This window comes from Centroberyx gerrardi, chromosome 17, assembly GCF_048128805.1.
Source record: "Centroberyx gerrardi isolate f3 chromosome 17, fCenGer3.hap1.cur.20231027, whole genome shotgun sequence".
Classification (NCBI taxonomy): domain Eukaryota; kingdom Metazoa; phylum Chordata; class Actinopteri; order Beryciformes; family Berycidae; genus Centroberyx; species Centroberyx gerrardi.
The window spans coordinates 3287216-3306559 of NC_136013.1; the positions used below are offsets into that span (position 1 = coordinate 3287216).

The window sequence follows — 19344 nt, forward strand, 5'->3', positions numbered from 1 at the left end:
TCAGTGATCTCAGAACGCTACAATAACACTTGAACACAGAGCCGCCGGGCCTCGTCTGTCTCTTCTAACCTACTTTGGTTCCTGTTATAAAATACCCGTTCTGTTCTGTTCCCCCTGCACGGCCACCAGCCATTTTCCAAAGTCCAGTCCAGATGGCCTTAAGTCTCGCCCACTGACTCGTTAAGAAAGAAGCTCCAGAAATCAGAAAAACCAAAACAAACTGAAGAGGAAACCGACAGACTTGGCAGAGAGAAGACAAACGGGAGCGGGGGAGGAGGAGGATGAGCAGCAAACAGCGCTATCAGCCGAGTCCAGAAACACCGCGGGCCTGTTCCTGATCCAGGTATAAAAAGGCCTCACTTGACCGGGGTGAAAATCAAAAAGCTTACAACCAGGGTGGGAGAGTAACACATGCAACTAGCCAAATGCTGGTAAAATTATGGCTGTGGCTATTAAGTTTGGTCTAGAATACCAGACGCTTGGTCAGGAAAGCAGCCATCCTTTTAAGTCTTATTTTGTTCTAAATATGAATTTAACTGCTTAACTAGTAAAAGCAGAAGCCAAATTTTCCTGCGGGCTAAAGATGGCAAAAACATCATATGAAGATCACAGGGTTATTTTTTTGTTGTCAGTTCTTTTTTCTTTTTTTCTAATTTTAAAGGCTTTTGTCTGAATAAATTGATAATAATAATTTCAGGATAAGGTGTAATTCATCGACTTTGCCACTAGGTGGTGTTTCTGGACAGGGGAACACCATGTTGGAGAGATACTGTGTCTGTGTAAGGAACATTGTTAGCACAGTTACATCATGTAGAACAGGGTTAAAGTCAGTTAGACCATCACACAATACACACAGAGGGGGGAGGGGGGATGCAGGTAGGAGACGCATGAGAGCAGCCAGACAGTTGCTGAACACTAAAATTTGTTGTATTTGTTGTCTTGATGATTTCATACCGACTCTTGCATTCCTCTCTGTAATCTAGGACTGAAGTTTATTCTGCTATTGCACTCATTCTGAACTGCTTTGGATGTGAGCATGAGGAAAAAGCTCTTTAGTGATCATGATTCATCATTCAGCCTTTTTTCATTTTGGGAATTTAGCTGACGCTCTCATCCAGAGTGACTTACTGTGAGTGAGTAAAGTAAGTAAGGGGGTTCAGTGTGTTGCTCAACAACATCTCAGCTGGAAACATGGTTGTTAATGGACAGACAGGCTGTTGCAGGGACTGAACCTGTGACCTTTCAGTTACAGGACAGTCTCTCTAACCAGCAGGCCACACCACCCCATTATCCTGTATTCTACCTTATAAGCAATGACAGCACTTTGGAGGCTGGTTAAGTCAGAAAGATTGCATCTAGCATAAGCAAAAACACACATTTCTAAAACTTGTTTCACTATATTTTCCTAAACATCCATTATGCAGAGGCTTCCCTCCACTCTGGCTGCTCACATGCCAACCAAGCATGCAAAGGAAGGAAGTAAGGATCAGAAAAAACAACAACAACACACTTCTCATTCTCAGGCAGCATTACTCTGTACAGGTCACACATACTATAAGCTATAATTTTACACACAACAAACAGAAGGAAAGGAGAGGCATTTACATACAGTACAGTAAACACAGACCACACACATGGAAGTGTCCAGAAGACACTGAAGGAGTACAGTACAGAGCCCGTGTTGAGTCAGATGAACAGACTGATGAGTCATGGTGGTTGTCGGAGGACTTATTTATACTGGTGAAAAGAAAAAAGTTTTCACACCCTGCTTTGGAGAGCGCTCTAGTGGAAGTCACGTGTTTTTGACGTGTTTATCATCTGGCTTTGGCTCCTTGACAGGCAGGAATGTGGTGGAGAAACCAAACTAAATCCTATCTAAACTCTGTTTGCCCATCTTTTTAAGCTCATGCAAATCTATTTTTTTAAATTATTAATTTTATTAGGATCCCCATTAGCTGCCAATTTTAATCACAGCTAGTTTTCCTGAGGTCCTCACAAGGAACCAATACAATACAATACAAATAATCAACGATAAGATAAGCTGATTTAAATATATTTGATAAAAGTTAATATATATATTACAATAAGTAATATTAGACTGCTGCAAGACAATAAATCAAATTAATACTGAATTCGACAGACAGGCATTTGTTTATTTAAGTTTAAGGATTCAAGGACAAAACAAGATTCCACACCAGATTTGTTTCATTTATGCTACTAATCAAATTTACTTCCAGCTAGAGTTGTTTCCAAAACAAGAAAAGCTACTTTGATAGTATAAATAGGTCCAGAGATCAGCTGGTGATACTGAGACAGTCTGAGGAGGCTGAACGCTAACAGCTGGCTCACACAGCAGTGTGTTTAGATATCGGTGTGTTTGGGGCCGAGCCTCCCAGAGCCACAACCCAAGGCATGGCAGGCAGGGGACCGCAGGAGGAGATGCTGATTGGTTGTTCAGGGCGCTATGACTACTGTTGCTATGGGAGCAGGCCAGCTCTGAATAGCAGCAGCCTTGTAGAAATAAAAAGGTGAGCAGCCTACAGCGATGCTACATCTACAAGTTCTGCCACTGCAATCACTAGAGGCCAGAGAAATCCTCCAGACCTTTGAAAGTACCGACTGTGTTAGATATGTGGCTCTGCTGCACGGGGAGTTAGGTGGGTGGTGTCAACATGTGCTGCTCTACAAGTATAACCAGCAGGCTTTGCTGCACTGAATGCATATATTAAGACTGAGAGTTAGTTGCAGGTGCTCTACAGAAAGAGAGTTAAGTGGAAAATAGTGTTTGCTGCTAACAGAGCAGTATGTAAATGCAAGACACTCCGACTGAAGCACAGGCGCCGACTGTCAGAGAGTTAAGATACGGCCGAGTGAAAGCTTCAGCAGAGCAGCTGTTCACTTGGTCTCATTAATCAGTCAATCAGCAGCATCAGGCTACTAGAAGCATTAGCTACTGTGTAAAGGCGTAATTCTGACAGTCAATCAGCATTATCAATGTAATGATGTGTAGTCATTTTAACAGGTCTGTAATAGTTACCAACAAGGTTTACACTGGTAACTGTCCCCATGGGAACACTTCCTAATTAGATGGTTTAACTGACTGCTACTGAATTGAGGAACAGCCTTGGAGTATCTTCCTTGACAGAAGCCACTGATGAACAATAACACTGTAACTTTCAGTATTTAAATCAATGAACTATACTGTATAATGATAGCTAGTTATATGGGATTATATTGTTGAAACCACTTATTTCCACATCTTAGTAGCCAGTGAACACTGGCTGGGTTAAAATCTGACTATTTATTGGTGATGAAGGATTTCAACTTACAACGTACAGTTTGCCTAACACACGGGCTGCAATGAATTTTGATAGGATTTGCATTAAATCAGGGCCTGTATTAAGTATATTGGAATAGAATTTTTGATCTATAGGTAAGCTTGAGTCCTCTACATTATAGTGAAAATCACAGGACTTGTTTGTGCTCTTTCTTTCTTTTTTCTTTCCCTTCTCTGTTATTTATACCAGTTAAGAGCATATGAAGAAATAGCTGAATATGAGCATCAGTCCAGACTGTGGTTTGCCCTCGCTTTATTTTGTTATGCTAGGCCTTCCAAGCATGAGGAACTGCTGGCTATCAGATGTAAAAACGGCATTGTTCTAACTTGGCCAAATAAACCGCTCCAACATGCTTTATGTGAACGCACCTTTAAGATGAGCACGCTTACAGATACAACTCCCTGTGGGTAGTTGCAGGGTACAGCTAAATGACCAGACAGCCATGTATGTTAGAGTTGATTTAGATTTTAAAAAATCAAGATATGTGAATAAACATATGGTAGACAAGTATGTATCCTGCTGCTGTATTTTCACATATGGTCCTTGGTTGGACGCTTTTATTCAAAGTCTTACAAGAGCATGAGGTCAAACATCCCCCAGTGGGAGTTGAACCCCTAACCCTGGCAGTATTAGTGTCATAGAGCTACAAAGGATCACTTATCCTTTTCCTCTCCTTGTGCATCTATTCCAATATGCTGATTAGAGGCCCAGATTGCTTCCTATGTGGCTTCTGTCTAGAAAGCTCCAGGATGTGTGTTGTGTGTGTGTGTGTGTGTCTCCCTGGTTTGAAGGCTCTCAGTAGCGTGTGGAGGGCTGTGTACTGTACTTACCCCGTTCCACTCCACGCTCATACTCACTTCCTCGCCGCCGTCTGGCCCGCTCTCGTATTTCACCGTGTCGGAGGTCAAGCTCTCGCGGCTTCGCTGCTTCTCCCGGGCCTCCGGCTCGCTCAGGACCTCCGCCACCCGCTGCTTATGCACCGTGTCCAGACCCTGACACACACACACACACACACACACACACACAAATATACAGAAGACAGCAATAAGTGCCAATTCAATCAATTAATCCAATTAAAGCAAAAGCCGAGGACTCTGCCACCTGCTGCTTGTGCACTATGTCCACACACACACACACACACAATATACGGTGGACAGTAATAAGTACGATTCAACCAATCCAATTAATACTAAAGCTCCAGACTTCAACCACCTGCTGCACTGAATCTTGGAACAGACACACACACACACACACACACACACACACACACACACACACACACACTACAGTAGATGGCAGTAAGTAACAATTAAAAAAAGTCAATGCAAAGACAAATTTGGCAAAATTCATTGTTTCTTTGAGGGTGCTATGTGTAGCATTTTGTCTTTCTCAAAATTGAGACTACATTTCCCATAAACCCCTGTTGCGTCCTGTCACACAGAGCATGTTGATTCTTGTTCCTTCTTGTTGTGCTCCATTGATGGTGAATGGGAGACTCACTTTGTGGGCTTGTACAGTGTTTAACATCCAAACGTGCCTCATGTTGAGACAGAATATGTACGTTATTCAGCAGTATATCATTCTGAATACTAAGACAACGGAGTTGCACAGCGCTGCCTTGCCGAGAAAAACTCAGATTTTGGTGTTTTTTCATGTTTTTTTTTACGTGACCTGAAGGTTTACGTGATCCTTTATAGGCTGAGCAAGTTTCATGACCTCAGGGCCTGTGAAACACTCAAAGCCATAATAAATAATCTATCTGAAAATATGGCTGCTTTTCTAAATTAATGAGAATAAGGTTATATAAGATTGAATTTATATTTATCAGCTTAATTAAAAAGCTAAAATTCAGTGGTATTCCCTTTCAGCAATAAGCTGGCAAAGTCAAGCCGCCTGTGGCATAATTAAAGCAAGACCAGTGATACTTTTACACCACAGTGCAGACTGACGCACAGACTGTTTCCTATGACTCTGCCTGAAGAATAAATTATTCAAGAAGGGAAAAATACAGACAGAGGCAGTTCAACGAACCGTAGAACTGTGATGTTGTCAGAGTCTGGATGGCTCTTATTTCACAAACACACACTCCTTATATTAACCGATCTCTGAATATTCATTACACCTTTAACCAGGTAGATCAATAAACAACAACGTTTGTTTTCCTTGATGATATAGGTTTTGAATGCCAAAACTGAACTGTTAACACAAGACCTCGTCCTCATACAAAAGTGCAGCCAGAGATATTTGAACGCTGACACCTCTCACACTTCTACACAGTGCGACCACATTTTTCCACTTTTGCTTACTCAAGTCACACACTTGAGCAATATGTACCAAAAAATGCAAAAATGACACAGCTAGAAACATTTTAGAGAAATTTCCCTGCCCTTTGACCCTGTAGGTGACTGGAAAAGCTGTGATTATCTGTAGTATCCAGACCCAGCAGGTTCTGCTTACCAGTAATACCAGTCTCACCACCAGTATACCACAAATGACAACTGACTAAATATAGATGACTTATTTATTATTTGATGATTTGATTTACTACCAATATTTATGTGACTAGTCCCTACAGATATAACTATAGTGCCACAGGAGCTACTATTGTTTTAATTCTTGCTGCAGTGTGATGCGTTACTTTATAACCAAGAGATACTCAGCTGTAAATGCGGGCAGCACTAATGCAGATAAACGCTGGGGGGGCTTAACGGCTCCTCCCGCCCCTTATCTCCACAGGAAACCCCATTAAGTTTCATAAGCAACACAGCACCAGAGGCAGAAATTAAAAAGCTCCTCTCCAGGCTCTACCCAGCATGCTGAGTGTTTCCTCTCATCCTAAATTTTATGGCAGCGTGCGGGTTTTCCACCACTTACTCTTCCCAGAATGCTGCACTGATCCACATCTGAGGTTTGGAAACTAAAGACACTTTCTGTAATACTCGACAGATCGCCGAAGGGAATTTATAGGGTCAGCTGCCTAATAGGTAAAGATTCAGCTTTGCTTACAGGAAAAATCCATCCTCAGGTCCACATGAAAACGTCAACAAACAACAAAATTCAAGGTACATTGCCAATAGCTGTTTTTAACAGTCGTTAAATGTTTTAGGGTGGACTTTTCCTTTAATAGAACATGCAGACTAGTTGTAGAGTGGCCTCCTGACTCACTATGCCACCTTGGTGTCATTTAATGGGGAGAATAAAGGGAGTCTGGTAATGAGGAGTTGAAAAAATGATGAGAATAATCATATAAATAACAGTAAATTGGGTGGGTTGGGCTTGCACGGCTTTCTCCACAGTCACACAGCTGTACACATTATCAAAACCATCTCCTCCGTTCTCTACAGTTCTAACATGAACGGTGACATCCAAACCCCGGCTAGGAATTCTCTGGTATTACCAGTCGCACCGCCCAGCGACCACACCTGTTTTCTGGAACGCATGGCAGCTTCCTCCAGAGTCTCGGCCGCCTCGAACTTGCCCTGCCGCTTGTAGAGGGCGCCCAGGTTCTTCAGGGTGGTGGTCACTGTGGGGCTGCGGGGGCAGAGAAGAGGGAACGTCTCATGATGGAGAAGGAATAATGTTTTCAGTATCTACAAGAAGCAATACTAACTGAATATATCTGAAATACAGTTCAGTTAGTACCGCTTCTTCTAGATACTGAAGATATCATAAAATCTAATATATACACAGTACATACACACACTTATTTTGTTCCTCAGAGTATTTTTCTTTGAGACAGAGGGAGAACACACGACAGGTTTTTCCTCTCATTTCGTGTCTTGCTTTGTAAAAAGTGCTTTATAAATAAATCTGACAAGACACAGAAGTGAAGCTTCTGTCAGGATTTGATCCCAGACCAGCAGAGAGCACGGAGTCTTAATCTCTGAACACAAAATATTTAAAACCTTTTGTGAATACTTTCTGCCACTGGCACGCAGATAAGGTCATAAGAAAATAATGACAACATTGTCTAAGATGTAGTCCAAAGGCAGAGATTAGATATGGGGCAACTTTTTGGGCAACTCAGATTGGAAACACTGCCCCTGGAGTTGCCTCAGCATTGTTCCTTTAATCATGTAGGAACATCTTGATGCAAGGAAACATCTGAATAGATATTGACTCTACTGCTGGGAGCACAGCCCATATTTCCACTGCCCAAACTGCCGTCTCTTCTAGAAGTTTTTAAAGAAACTCACCTGTCTACTTTACAGGCTTTGTACCAGCCTCCATATTCTCCAAATGGTGAGCCATCCTTCTGCTTCCCCTACAAGAGAAAAATCATGTTCATCAAGTCTGGACGGATCCCGGAACTAAAATGTGAAATGACATTCAGAGATGTAAATTACCCCCATTTCAAAACGGCACGCTTTTTAATACCATCAAAGATAACATGAAAGGGTATTTAGCGGTGGGATTACAGCCGGGTCAGGATTCCTTCGCCCTGCACAACTAAACCGATAAGCCTTTTAAACCGTGACTAAAAAAACTCTTACTCCTAGTTGGGAAAGTCGGGTACTCACACCATCAGCAGTGGACGGCTATTACCGAGACTTAATCTGCTAATCCAAGTCTTTGTAGAAGTCAATCTTTCTTATTCCAAGATCCTCAAACTGTAAATGTTAAGTGTTGCTGTAAATGTTGTGAATAATTATGTCATGCTGCCAAGTTTGCTACACAGTACACATCTTTTTTTTCCTGAGTTGGCATCACTAGACTGATAATGTGAAAGTCCATGTGGTTAACCAGTGAATGTGTTGGATGTTGTCCACTGTTGCTATAATGCACACAGGAGGGTTTCTGATCTGAAAAAAGCTTGCAAACTAAATTTCCCTTAGGACAATAAATGGTATCGCCTCATATAAACACAAAGACAAGGGGACTGCAGGTTGATTGTCGGGCTCTATGCTTTCCGTTTGGTGGAAATAGCACACAGAATCACAAAAAATGGAGTTAAAAAAAATTATTCTAACATTAACATGGAATACAATGGAATGATAAGGTTTGGGGGAAAGTGAAAAAACAGTAGGACAACAAAATTGGATAATTACTCTTATTACTCTCATAATATTAATGAAGACATTTTGGGATTCTAATATTTTTGGGTGCAAAAACACAAATAAAACAAAATACAAAACTTATAAATGGATAGGCAGACACAGATTGTCAGGTAGACAAATAAAAATAAACGTCCAGAATAAAACAGTATTTGAGAAAGATGAACAGGTTTCATAGAGCACTGCAGTCACTCGCCTTGCTTTGTTCCTCTCTCTCCTCTGCATGCATCCATATTGGTTTGTTCTCATCTGCAGAGAAACAGACACACGGTCAACTGAACCGATACTGACAGACAGAATAACATTCATCCAGACAGACAGCAGGGGAGAGGACAGGTGTTAAGTCGTCGCTCTGGTTATGAAGGAGTATTCAGCTGTATCCTCCACCAAGACGATAACAGCAGCCTGGAAATATTAACCTTTACATCAAGCTATAGTGGGCAAAGGGAAAGTGTAGGAATAGTGCAAACAGTAACAGTGTGTAAAATGTAAAAATGTAAAGTGTGTGTGTGTGTGTGTACTCATTCCGTCACGTTTGCTTCATCTTACCGTCGACAGAGCCGAACTCCCTCTCGTGAGCGCGGGTGAGGATTTCTTTATACAGAGTCTCAGCCTGCTTGAACTTGCCCTGCTTCAGGTAGCAGGACGCCTAGCGGAGCCCAGAGAAACAAATGTTGAGTCATCATGACACTGGAAAATGATCATTCCCGAGTTTCGTTTCCTTTCCAGGGTTTTGCATGTTAAACTCTCAGGGTATCGACCATGCAAAGTTAGGGCTGCACATTAATCGTGTGTAATTGTATATACTGCAAGTTTATTTTCCATAACTAATAATTGTAGAACACTGGCATATCAGCAATACTGAAACATTTCATTTACAATGTCTACTGTAGTTGAAAACAGTCAAGATGTTCTTATAAGATGCCAAAAGTGCCAAAAGTAATATAATTTTGTCTTTCAAATAAAAAACTAATAATTCTGGTCACAACAGCTAGAAAAGTGATTGAGATTATCATTTTACCCTGCGCAAAATAGTTTATTTTTTGCATAATAATTCAGATTCAGTCCGATTTGTGTTTCTTCCTTGCACCACTTTAATCTGATGAAGCCAGCGGGATGAAAACACAGCATAAACAGTATTTAAATCACACTGAAAACTTTTGTAGAAACTGCTGCATCTGTGTGAGAGCTGTCGGCACTAGCAGCACGGGGCTATTTGACTCCTGTTTACATTCCCTCTTCTGTGGCCCCCATTCATATTCTGAAAAGTAAACATGTTTTTACACTTGAGCCTGAACTGTAGCAAGCTAGTGAAATGTCTATTCCTGATTACATACATAAACTGACTTCATTATTAATTGGCTATGGCAGTTTTCCCCCATGAGACACCACACCAGTTCTCCCCCCCCCACCCAGCCTCTCACCAGGTTGTTTTTGGTCTTGGCCACGTTGGGGTCGTCGGGGCCCAGTTTGGTCTGGTAGATCTCCAGCGCTCTCATGTAGTAGTACTCCACCTCCTCGTACTTGCCCTGGTTCTGACACAGCAGGGCCAGGTTGTTCAGCTGCTTGGCCACATCCGGGTGGTCCTTCCCCAGCACCTGGGGTGGGACAGAGGGAGGAGGAGGGGGGTTAAAACAACACTCGCTACTTCAAACAAAACAGATCTTAGACCCCAGCTCCTGTCTAGCACATGCCATTTGGTGGACGGCTCTTATTCAGGGTGGCAGATTACCACCAGCCAGAAGCCAAATGCTGGTAAAGCTTTGGCTGTAGCTGGTAACCAATCATTGTTTTGGGGTTCTTTTCTATTCAAAAAAATAAAAAATAAATAAAAATTTGTCTGGTAAACAGTGTAAATGGCTAGTAAAGCTTGGAATCCGCCAGCCACTGTGATCGGTGGATAAAAAAAGTTAGTTTCCTGCCTGGCTCTTATTTCCCATCATTCCTACCATGTGCTGCCTCTCTGTGTAAATTCTGTGTTATATTTCTCTGCATTTGTTTCAAATTTTTTCCTGTACTTTATTATTAAAAATTCCTTATGTCACTTTGTTAAGTTTTGGCGTTTTAATTGATGGCCGTCATCGTGTTCTTGCCGTTTTAAAACTCATTTTATCTTTCGGTTTTAATTTATTTTTTCTGTAATAGGTTTGTTTTATTTCATGCCCACGTTTTAACTGACGTATTTTTTACGTGGAGCCCAGGAAGACGAGCCTGTCACCTGCGCGTTGGCTAATGGGGATCTTTGATAAACTCATAAACTAATACATGATCATTCTAGGGATACAGGAATATTTGTTACATCTTGTGTCAGGGCACTGTGACCTTTGACCCTTGTCCTGCTTACCACTGGTTGCATATAATGTTGATGCTCTAGGAATTTAAGCTTATTCTACTGTTGCACTCTGACTAAGTCACTCTGGATAGGAGTGTAAACACCTAGCGTAAATGCACTTATTCCAAAAGCGCCACTGCAGGAGCATAACATTTTATTTACTCGTTTATTTAACAGGGACAAACACATTAAACATTGCTTCATATATAAAATACAAAATAGATGCCACGCATGCTGGTTTCAAGCCAGGGCTAATTCGCAACCCCTCTGCCTGGATTGGCTTTTGGGGTTAAAATAGAGAGCACAGGAATATTAAGACAAAGAAATACAATACAGGTAAGAACAAAGACTAAAAGCATATATTTTTCGTATGGGCGGCCCCAGTGGGAATCAAACCCGTAAACCTTGGCAGTGTTAGTGCTATGCTCCCACCTGCCTTTCGAGCTACACAGGATCGTGAAGGCTTTTGACCCGTGCCAAATGTCTGGACTATAGACCTGCTTGATTAAATAAAGGCTGAATACAGTAAACAAACACAGCAGCACAGCACCAGTCAACCAGCCACGCTTGACGGGCTGCAGTCGAAGCAAGAGGTGGCAAGAAATTTATCAAACAACAAAAGGGGGGGGGGCATATCATCCTTTCTCTCTCCAAATGAAGCAGAAATGCCATAAAAACTTTAAAAAAGTGGACGTGCTTGCATTAATCTGGATATGAGAGCAGTGTGAGCTTTTCCTGTGTGCTGAGAGAGCTTAAAGCCATTAGAGTGTAGTGTAGTGAGCGTTAAAGAGATGCAGGGGCAGCATCATTAGACACTGAGTGGATAAGCCTAGAGAACTGCAGCAAGGGTTATATCTGAGTGATCGAGTCTGACTGACTGGCAAAGAGAGAGAGACAGAGGAGAGAGACAAAGAGAGAGAGAGGGGCAAAGAATAAGAGAGAGAATACAGAGATAGGAAGAGAAAAAGACTGAGAAAAAGCAGAGAAGGGAAAAAAATCTGAGAGCAAGGGGGAGGAAGAGAAGATGGACAGGAAGATAAACATAAAAAAGGAAAGACATGCAGAGAGGGTGGAGAAGATGGATTGAGTGGGAGCAAAAAAGAGACAGAGAGAGAGAAAGATGGGGAAAAGAAAACAAAGGGGAAGAGAGAAAGTGAGACATAGGAAAGAGAAAGAGGATGGAGAAAGAGAATAGGCAGATAGAGAGGAGGGAGAAAGAAGACAGAAAGAGAAGACAGTCAGATAGAGGGGGAAGAAGAAGAAGAGAGATAGACAGAGAGAGAGATAGACAGAGCGAGTCTGCTGACTTATTGAGAAACCGCCTCATTAAAACAGTGGGGGAAAGGGACGGATGTGAAGAGTGGAAGCGGAGAGAAAAATTGAGGGAGAAAAACAGCATTGAGTGACAAGAGGTTGGAGATAAAAAAAAGATTCACAGAGTATCTCACTGTCTGTTCTCCGGGGATTTCTCCCTTCACCTTAGTGCAATATATGGCTGCGCGAGGTCTGAGATCAAAACCCATCCTGAGTGTTAGTGGATCATGTCCTTCCCTGTCGGAAACTGACAGCTCCTGTGTCTGTGATCCGGAGGATGATGTAAAGCTACGTGTGCTGTGCCACCTATCCGCTCTTCCTCAGCCTCCCACTCCTCCTCCTCCTCCGCAGCAGCAGCAGAACAGACCTGACAGCTTGCCTGTGAACATCATTAGCTGGGAAAGGATTGCCATAAGCCACACACAACGCCCAAGGTCTGGGTGGGTGAGGTATTGATCGGTGTTTATTGATGGGCAGGATGGCTTCAAAAGCCAAAGGTGCTGCAGTCCGTGGCTGTTTCTGGGAAGCTGTGAAGAAGCACTACGCTCCTATAGAATAAACTAAATAAAGGAAAAGCTGTGTCTGTGCATACTGACTGAAACCGAGCCTGATATCCAGACTATTATTCAGCCTGAGACTTCCTGAGACTAGACGTTTTCTCTGTGGAGGGGGGGTTATTTTCCCCGAACCGATCACTAGTGACTGACGTATCTGGCCGCTCTAACGTTACTTCAGTCACACTGATGCTGCAGCCAGTTAGTTTTACTAACTTTACCAAAAATGTCAGTAGAATATGACAAAAATATTGATTTTGCAAAGACAACATGTTGGTTAAGGGGGTGATTTCAACAAATCTATTCTGCCGAAACGCCAATGAAAAACCGTTGCATGAACGAAACAAACTTTCACCAGACTCTCTGAATCGCTCGACAAAATCTGAAAAGTGGGCGAGACGAGATTCAGGAGTCTGGAACCAGGCTAACTGAAAGCATTTTTCACCCAAGCAATAGGGTGAATTAAGGAATTTTAGAATTTCAGGACAATTCAGGGATTTGTTTGTTTGTGTATCTCTCTGAGACACACACACACACACATGTAGACAAGGTCAGCCGGCAGCAGGTAGTGTTTCAGTTTCTTGCACAAAGACACACAAGGATAGACATATTGGCTGCTGGTTGTACAGATCAAACCTGTGACCTTCCAGTTACAGGACGGTCTCTTTATCACCAGGCCACCCTGCCGCCCATGAAGCACCGTTTGGATGAAACTGTTTTAATGGGTGCGGGGGAAATAAAGCAGAGAATCAGTAGATTCTGTGCAGACAATATACATCTTTATTCAAAGTTGAACAAATCTGCCAACTATCTTCTTCATGTTTTCTAACTTTTATATGCCCAAATAAAAGAACTCTAAACACTTAAATGCTTCAGCAGCACTTTGTAGAAATAGAGATGCGCGTATACCTTTCATTCTCCCCTTTCTGTCCTCCTTCCCATCTCCCACCTACCAAACTCAGGGAGAAGAGCTTTCTATAAAAAGGCGAAACTGCGGGGAAAAACGTATTCTTCTGATTCAGCAACTCTGCCCCCCCCCCCCCCCCCCCCCCAATCCCCCTCCCCCCTCGCCTGTCCAGGAACACTCAGTGGCAAATCTCCCAGCTTAAGCAAGAGCGTTATCATCTGAGTTTAAGGAGTATAAAAAAAAATGAAATGGCTCAGCTAAACCCGAGCTGACGTCTCATTCTCAGAGGAGAGCGAGAGGCAGAGTGAAGGAGGGCTCGCTCAAAGGGAAGAGCTGAGGACAGACACAGAATGATAAATAAAAAGAGACTTTTCTGCACTTTCAGGATTGCTGAGCAGTGCCTTTATAAGCGGCAAATTAGAGGTGAGGCAAAATAATGAAAACCTCCGAGGATTTCAGGCTCTCCAAAGCCACACCGCTTCTTTGAACAATAGAAAGCAACTGGGAGAATGGGGAAAGGGGAATGAGCCTGGGGGGGAACACATTAAGTTGAAAAAGTCATTAAGTCTGACTATTTAAAACTTAGAAAAGGAGCTGAGGAAAAAGAGTTATCTGCTACCTTGGGCATTCAGTATCCTAATGGACAAAACGGTAGACCACATATTGGAGCCAAGTAATCAATAACAAAATACAGAGAAAACACCCTTACATTTGTATTTTCTGTGGTACAAGTAGCAGTTTTGTCTTCATTACTTTAATTCTAAACAATCTAAAATCCATTTTATTGGCTTTCGGTCTGTGAGTTAGAGCCACTGATTAAGGCTTCAACAGCTTAAAACACACTGGTTTTGAGAGAATTACAGTCTGGTGCAGCAAAACATTTCACTTTATTTTAGTGCTTTGCCATGGCGGGATAAAGTGTTTGCATTTCATTCTGCTGCATTCAGAAGCAGGGGTTCATCTTGTATGTACGTTTGCTTGTGTTTGACTGCCTTTGCACCCATGTGGGACACAGAAAGAGCCTGAGATGTGCGGACCAAGTTGTTAAGTGTACTGAAGGGAAAACAAAATGCTCCGTAGTTGACGTCTGCCAGCTCTGGAGTGGAAGTAGAAATTGTTTTTGGAGCATGAAACATCCTCTTAGTCAGACTAGTGGAAACAAATCGTCTAAATTCCTTACAATTTGTTCACGTAAGTATGGCTGAGTGCAATTTTTTCTTTTCTTTCTGTGACCTTTGACCCACCTTTTCTCTGATCTCCAGCGCTCTCTTGCACAGAGGCTCCGCTTCCTTGTACTTCCCCCTCTTCCCATACAGCACAGCCAGGTTGTTGAGGGTGGCAGCCACCTGGCAGGGACACACACACACACACACACACACACACACACACACACAAGTTAATACTTCAAAGATCTTTTTTCAAGCTTGGGGTTGAGCCTCAATCATCTTCACCCATGTGCGCAGTGCGTGTGCGACCGCAAGACTCCACCACAGCAGCATTGAGTGCCATTGATCTGGTGAAGCGAGTGACTGACAAGGAGGAAGAGGAAGAGGGGAAACAGGAAGTGATTATGGTGGGTTGTAATTCGATCCCAATCAGCTGTACGATGAATCTCCACCACGTGCAGTCAGGAGGAGGGAGGCCACAGAGGCGCCTGCAGCTCACCTCTGAACTCTGATTCAAACCAGGCTGTGGAGCCCATGTGGAAAGGAAGAAGGGGGGTGAGGGGGGCAGAGTGGGGAGGTGAAGGGAAGGGGGGGGGTTCAGGAAGGAGAGAGAAGGAGTGGAGCAGCAATAGAGAGAAGAGAGAGTAGGGGGAAGAGGGGGAGTGGAGATGAGGAAAGGGAGGCGTGAGTATCGGATAGGAATCCTACTGGTTTCAATTAAAAAATTCCATATTTTTCCCAGACCTTAATTCCTTGATTTGATTTGAAGATTTTGGTGTTCAATATGATTTGCGCAGATTGTCATCTTGCCCTTACAAACTATGCTATATCACTCTATAGATGAAGATTATTCTTCACAGCAACAAATATCAGAATATGTGAGATGACAGGGGTCTGAAACCACTGCAAATGTATAGTGGAATGTATGTTGGGAAAGTACAACAGTATATTTCCGTAGTTTGTGTAATCACTAATCTTATCAAGACTTGGAAGTAACCAAATTCTTTCACCGTATACATTTTCCAGACCCGAGCAGGAACCATGATAAGAAAGAAGAAGAGGGAAGGAAGAGGAGAGGGGAACAGAGGGGAAAAGGAAAAGACAGAGGGAGAAAGAGGAGGGTGAAGAGAAAGGGGAGTAGAGAGGACAGAGAGATAAAGAGGGGGAGAGGAGGAAGAGGAGGAGATTGGGGGCAGGAGGAGGGGAGACAGGACTAGATTCAAAATGAACAAGCAAAAAAAAGATGGGAAGGAAACAAAACAATCAAGAAAAAGGTGAATCATTGTCAGATACAAATTGGTTGCACTTGCGGCCAAAACTTTAAGGATTTCCTGATATCGAATCAAAGAAAAATCACTTCCTTGTGGAGGAGGAGGAGGTGGGAGGGGGAACCTAACCTCAGTTTCTCCCAGTGGAGAGTGATGGAGGTCCAGAGAGTGGAGACACAAGCCTGTCGGGGTTAACACAGTTAGTGGACCGGCTGTCTGCTTACAGTCACACTCACACACACACAGAGGTTAATTATTTACTCAAATCCTTTGTGTTCACTTTAGTCGTCCTGGACTTAAAGACGGATGTGTTTTCTTTGCAGTCTTGGGGAAACGGGATTGGTTTCAATTAAGGCTGGGCGACTGGACGAATACATTGGGGTGGAAAATCCCTTGCCGATTTAAATTACTTTGATCTTTGGTAATTTAAAATGTATAAAGGTAGGCAGTCTGAACACAGTTTCCCAGAGCCTTCATCAGCATGTGCAGGTTTTGTCCCATTAGAGTGTCTTGTGCTACTGTTTCCTATTGGGAATACACGATTTCTCGACTGCCGGGACTTTATACGATAACTTAAAATGTAAAACTGCTCCTTCCTGGGGCGTCCTGGAGGCTCAGCATGTCATTCCCCTCTCTCTCTCCTAATCTTTCATGTCTATCTCTACTGTACAAACTATCATAAAAAAAAGGCAAAAGCCCAGAAAGAATTATCTTAAAATAAATAAATAAATAAGCTCCTTCCTTACGCATTTAAAAAAAGGTACATTTCAATTGAAGTCATCAATCTCACACTGCGGACAATCTCACTCTGGGATCGGCTATATAAGTGATACAGATTGGTTGCCGGGAGGATGCACATTATTGCCCAACTCGCGTTTCAATGCATCAGTTTAAGACCGCATGAATTGCAAAGTGCTACGAGCAAAAAACAAGTACCTGTTGTCGCAGATTATTGAGATGTTAATCAAAATTTTACACCCAAATGCAGGTTGCGAAAACTGTCCTTCATAAAACACCTAAATGAAGAGTGGAGAGAAATGGTTTTGGGCTGTATTGATATGAATCTTTTGGATTGCATCATCTCCTAGAAGTACCTTACACCTTACAGCCAGGAGCATCACTTAGCAATTCAAGTCATTTTGCACTTAATGGAGTCTTGGATATTGATAAATGCCACAAAAAGTAATTCAACTTGTACTTTGGCTGCGGTGTTATTACGGCTGTCTGTGGTGTTATATGTGTGCCTGGTGGCCAGCTGTGCCAAATATTCTAACATTCATTTTATCGATCCCCAAGGGAAATCGGGGCGTTCTGGCAGCCAAAAGTAAGTGTAGCTTGGAGAGCAAAGTGTCAAAAAAGTAATAACAATATGAGTAAAAATAAAATTATATGATGTTAGATGGTTTAGACTGCCGAAGGGCAAGTCTAACAGGGTGAGGAACTCTTATTTCCCATGCCATTAACTGGCTTAACTCTGGTTAATGTATTTATTGTAGCACAGTCCATTGCTAGTGCTGTTTATTTTAATGCTGCTCTATGGATGGATGATTTTATGAATTTATGGCTCTTGTGTCTTATGTTTTATGTACTTTTGTGTATTTCTATGTTTATAGGTTTTTCACGCCATTTCCCCTCGGAGACAATAAAGCTGAATTGAATTAAAGGACGTTGCATCTCTATGATGTGAATAAAAGGTTTGCTCAAGATGGCTAAAATGCATTTGGCGTTCACGATGGCTGTTTCACAAATTGACAGATTTACAGCTTTGCAGTTTACAGCTTTAAAAATTTACAGATGTAACAAAAATTCAGCGTCCTAGAGCACAAGCCCATAAACTGCAGTGATAAACAAATTTGCTGTAGAAGAAAGAAGAAAGCACTCACAGCTGGATGGTCCCTGCCAAGAGTCTTCTCCCTGATGGCCAGAGCATCATTCAGCAGGTTGGCTGCCTCCTTGTATTTGTTCTGATCCCTGAGACACACACACACACACACACACACACACACACACACACAGAGATAAACAGACAGAAGCAAACAGACACAGAGACAGACAGAAGTATACAGAGACACATGGACAGAGTAACACACACACACAAACAAAAGAGAGAAGAGACATAAACTATGCTTGTAATTTCCACCAACAGCTCATTACTTTCAGATGACATGGCAGAAATGGCTTTCCTACAGTTCCCACAATCAGCGCTGGAGTTCTGTGACAACCAGCCGGCCCGGTCTCTCACTCCCCCGGGGAAACCAAAGACCTGAGCCGACTATTCAGACGCCAAGATTTGTGGAAGTAAACAACATGGGACCGACCCTGGAGAATACTTGTCCAGCTCTTGAGTGTCATTTCTTTTGTTCTGTTGTACTCGGGGTGGGAAATTAACACCGACTCCAACACTGCTGCTGCACTGTAAATCTTTGGCTGTGGCTGCGGCGTTTGTCCGCTCTACCTCTGACGTAGGCGTGGGGACCCGACTGTCGTTCGGACGTCCTATAGAGGCCGGTCACGCAATGCTTCGAGGGTGGTTACCGAAAGTTACGAGGGACATGCCACGATGTCGGAGAGGGGGGCAACAAGAGGACATGCTGTTCCGTTATCACCTCTTTCTCCCTGAAATAAACTAAGAAAAACCGTGATTTCTGTGTGGAGGGAGGGCTTTCAAACTGTGCTGGAAGAGACAACAAGGTTTTAATCTTTCCTTCTGTTGATAACAAGCAAACATAGTGGCTTGTGTCTCATACTCACTGGTAAACACTGTCTCAACATTCCTTAACAGGCCTCTATTCCATTCTGAAAACCTGAGAGCCTTGTAAAACAGTGAAAGTGGCCGGGGAATTCAGGGATTTACAAGCCAGTGTGAGGACTGCAGACAAAACGTAAAGCTCGCTTCACTGGTTCTACCGTTTTTTGATGTTTGAAGCAAAACTGGTTCCAGCCAAATACTAGAATACAAGCCACAACACTGGTTCCAAAATTGTAGAGCGTCTACATTTCTGGCCAAGAAAATTGATTGTGTAATTGTTGTTGTCTACACCTTATTCAATGCATAAATATTGTCAAATACACCCACATTCAGAGGAATACACTAGGGCTAGAATATAAAGCATGGTCGATTAAACTGTAAAACAGGGGCTCCCAAGGTATTTCATCTCACACTAAGCTAAGATCTTAGAAGTTTTTTTTTTGTTGTTAGTTAGGATTTAGTATAGGATTACATAACTATACTGTAGGTGAGAAGGGAGCAGTGAAACCTCTGAGCAAAATAGTTCCCTCTACACATTTTCTCATGTTTTTTTTTTTTCTTGTATGCATTGAGCGTCTACGGCTGGTGGCACCGGGTAGGTTAGGCTATGTAGAATAGGTAGGCTGTTATGTCTCGCTAAAATCTGCTTTTGTATGTCTTGT

At 42.6% G+C, this 19344-nt stretch overlaps 1 protein-coding gene across 6 annotated transcripts in view; it reads right to left on the reverse strand.

Moving 5' to 3' along the window:
- Positions 1 to 19344, reverse strand: part of klc1a (kinesin light chain 1a) — a 55709-nt gene that overhangs the window by 16462 nt on the left and 19903 nt on the right. For 4 of the 6 annotated variants that reach the window (XM_071906120.2, XM_071906116.2, XM_071906117.2 and 1 more), the window contains exons 6-13: positions 17817 to 17904; positions 14744 to 14845; positions 9817 to 9990; positions 8942 to 9041; positions 8589 to 8641; positions 7535 to 7602; positions 6761 to 6869; positions 4169 to 4330 (exon numbers count right to left, since the gene is read on the reverse strand). In XM_071906120.2, the coding sequence (XP_071762221.1) occupies positions 4169 to 4330; positions 6761 to 6869; positions 7535 to 7602; positions 8589 to 8641; positions 8942 to 9041; positions 9817 to 9990; positions 14744 to 14845; positions 17817 to 17904 (856 nt within the window). The remainder of the gene's footprint in view (positions 1 to 4168; positions 4331 to 6760; positions 6870 to 7534; positions 7603 to 8588; positions 8642 to 8941; positions 9042 to 9816; positions 9991 to 14743; positions 14846 to 17816; positions 17905 to 19344) is intronic. The other 2 variants (XM_078289487.1, XM_071906118.2) reach the window with 1 other exon arrangement.